Consider the following 2,723-nt stretch of genomic DNA (forward strand, 5'->3'; position numbering starts at 1 on the left):
CTAATTTTTGTATTACCATGTTGGCCAAGCTGGTCTTGAACTCCTGACCTCAGGTGATCCACCTGCCTTGGCTTCCCAAAGTCTGGGATTGTAGGCATGAGCCACAGCACCTGGCCAGGATTCTTACTTATAATGAAACATGACACAAATTTCAGTTCTAAATGCACACTGATTTCCCCTCCCTCACTCTTTTCCTCTCTCCCCAGTGGACATGCTGTAGCCCAGGGCAGCCCAGGGAGAGAGGTAGAATGAACATGATCCCAGGGTCCCATTGCAGTTGGGACATCTTTCTAGTTTTATTTTCAGTTCTCCTCTCTGCACTCCAAGGTCGTAGGATTTCCACATGCCCTTGGAAGAGTCTTTGGAAGGTATTTTCATCCTTCCTACTGGTAAAATGGCATCAAGGGTCCCCACCGGTTCAAGATAGGGACCTTGACTATATGGTGATGAAGACAGGGACACCCTGGCAGTAGCAGGTAGCCTTTGGCTATCTCTGCAGCAGGCTGGTGCTTGGGATCCAGGAGGCACGGAAAGTCAGCACTCCGGAGGACCTGGTTGGGGTCACCCTGGGTCAGGTGCAGATCGTGGGAAGCTGGATATGTGAAATGGCAGGTACTGGTGAACTTGCGCTCATCCTCCCATATGGCCTCATGTTCCTGCGATGGGAAGAAGCCAGGAAGTCCCAGGTCTTTGGCGGTCATGTGGGGTCTTTTGAAAGCAGGGTACCCATCCGTTAGCTTGGGGTTGGGGTTAGGGATAGGCCTATAAAACTCTTTGTCCCGGAGTTGAGCATCGAGCTTTGCCTGCTGTGGAAACAAATCACACATGAATGGAGGGGTGAGAGACGAGAGATGATGTAGCTTTTCTTCAAGCATCCAAGACAGAGCACACCCTTCTTTATTTTTTTAAAACTTTAAATTAGTCCTTGAATGGTAACATATACAGCATATACATATATGGTAACATATACAGTAACATATACATAATGGTTCCCATCTCCAGAGACAACCACTGCTATCAGTGTTTTTTGTATCTCTCTAGAAATATTTGATGTGCATATAAACATATATGTGTATATCTTCTTCCCTTGGTTTGTACAGAAATTATGAATATTATATTCCATTCCACACTTTGCTTCCATTAAATAACATCTCAGAAATTGATCCATCTTTGTTTATTTAGATCTTCTTTTCTCAGTGGGGAAACCTCAGGACAAGAAAAGATTTTTAAGTAATCTTGAAAAGAGAAAATGATAAAGGAAAAAACTGATAAATCTAACTATATTAAAAATCAGAATTCACACTCCCTGAAATATTTAGTGCAAAGACAAACCACAAACTGGAGAAGAGTTTATCCACATATATAACTGACAAATGAAAAATGCTTAAGGCCAGATGTGGTGGCTCACACCTGTAATCCCAGCAATTTGGGAGGCCGAGGTGAGTGGATCACTTGAGGACAGGAGTTCGAGACCAGCCTGGCCAACATGGTGAAACCTCATCTCTACTAAAAATACAAAAATTAGCTGGGTGTGGTGGTGCACGCCTGTAATCCCAGCTACTCGGGAGGCTGAGGCAGGAGAATCGCTTGAACCCAGGAGGTGGAGGTTGCAGTGAGCTGAGATTGCACCACTGCACTCCAGCCTGGGCAACAGCGCCAGACTCCTCAAAAAAAAAAAAAGGAAAAATGCTTAGAATATTTTCTAGAACTCCTACAAATTAATAAGAAAAAGACAAGCAACCCAGTAGAAAAATGAGCAAAAGACATGAACAGACATTTTATAAAATAACAAATCTCCATCAACAAATGAAAAGGTGTCCAACCTCATTAATAGTCAGTGAAATGAAAATTATGACCACAGGAAAATATGATTTTGCACCCACCAAACTGGCAAAAATTAAAATGTCTGCCAATACCAAGCAATGGCAAGATTGCAGAGCAACAGAAGTAACTGTCTCCTGCTGGCTAGAATGTAAATTGGTGCAACCGCTCTGGAAAACAGTGATTTTACCTAATACTCCATGACAAACAATTCTACTCCTGGAATGGATAAACACTTGAATATTAGGATGTGTCTTATCTTCAATGCAGCATTTGGGAGTGGGAAGAGTAGGAACAAAGCACCCAAATGTCCACCAATAAGAAGAGACAGATACAGAAGAGACAAATACAGTACACTGTGGCACATTCACACAATGTAATACTATGCAGCAGAAAATGAATAATACGCCATAATGTTTAGCAAAAAGTGACAATAGTGGAAGGGTACAAATCCAATACGTAATAAAGTTCAAAAAGGCAAAACCAAACAATTTGTTTGAAGGGATATATACATATAAGGTAAAATGAGTTTTTAGAAAAACACACAAGGGAACGATTTTTTGAGGGGAGAATAGAGTTTTGCTCTGGTTCCCGGGTTCAAGCGATTCTCTTGTCTCAGTCTTCCAGAGAGCTGAGAATACAAGCGTGCACCAACGCGTCAGGCTAATTTTTGTAATTTTTGTAGAGACGGGATTTCACCACATCGGCCAGGCTGGTCTCAAACTGCTGGCCTCAAACTCCTGGTCTCAAACCCCTGGCCTCAACTCCTGCCTGCCTTAGCCTCCCAAAATGCTGGGATTACAGGTGTGAGCCACTGCAATTGGCCTACAAGGGAATGATTAACCACTTCTGGAGATGGGAGGAGGGGTAAGTCTGTGGGCTACCCAAGAGGCTACAAGGTA

At 43.1% G+C, this 2,723-nt stretch overlaps 1 protein-coding gene across 1 annotated transcript in view; it reads right to left on the bottom strand.

Moving 5' to 3' along the window:
- Positions 1–273: 273 nt before the first annotated feature.
- The window catches only part of TEX37 (testis expressed 37), an 11,624-nt gene continuing 9,174 nt past the window's right edge, over positions 274–2,723 (bottom strand). Inside the window, exon 3 of the mRNA XM_011953127.1 lies at positions 274–806. Coding sequence (XP_011808517.1) covers positions 384–806 — 423 coding nt within the window. The 3' untranslated portion in view covers positions 274–383. The remainder of the gene's footprint in view (positions 807–2,723) is intronic.

This window comes from Colobus angolensis, unplaced genomic scaffold (genome assembly GCF_000951035.1).
Source record: "Colobus angolensis palliatus isolate OR3802 unplaced genomic scaffold, Cang.pa_1.0 Scaffold357, whole genome shotgun sequence".
Taxonomy (NCBI): domain Eukaryota; kingdom Metazoa; phylum Chordata; class Mammalia; order Primates; family Cercopithecidae; genus Colobus; species Colobus angolensis.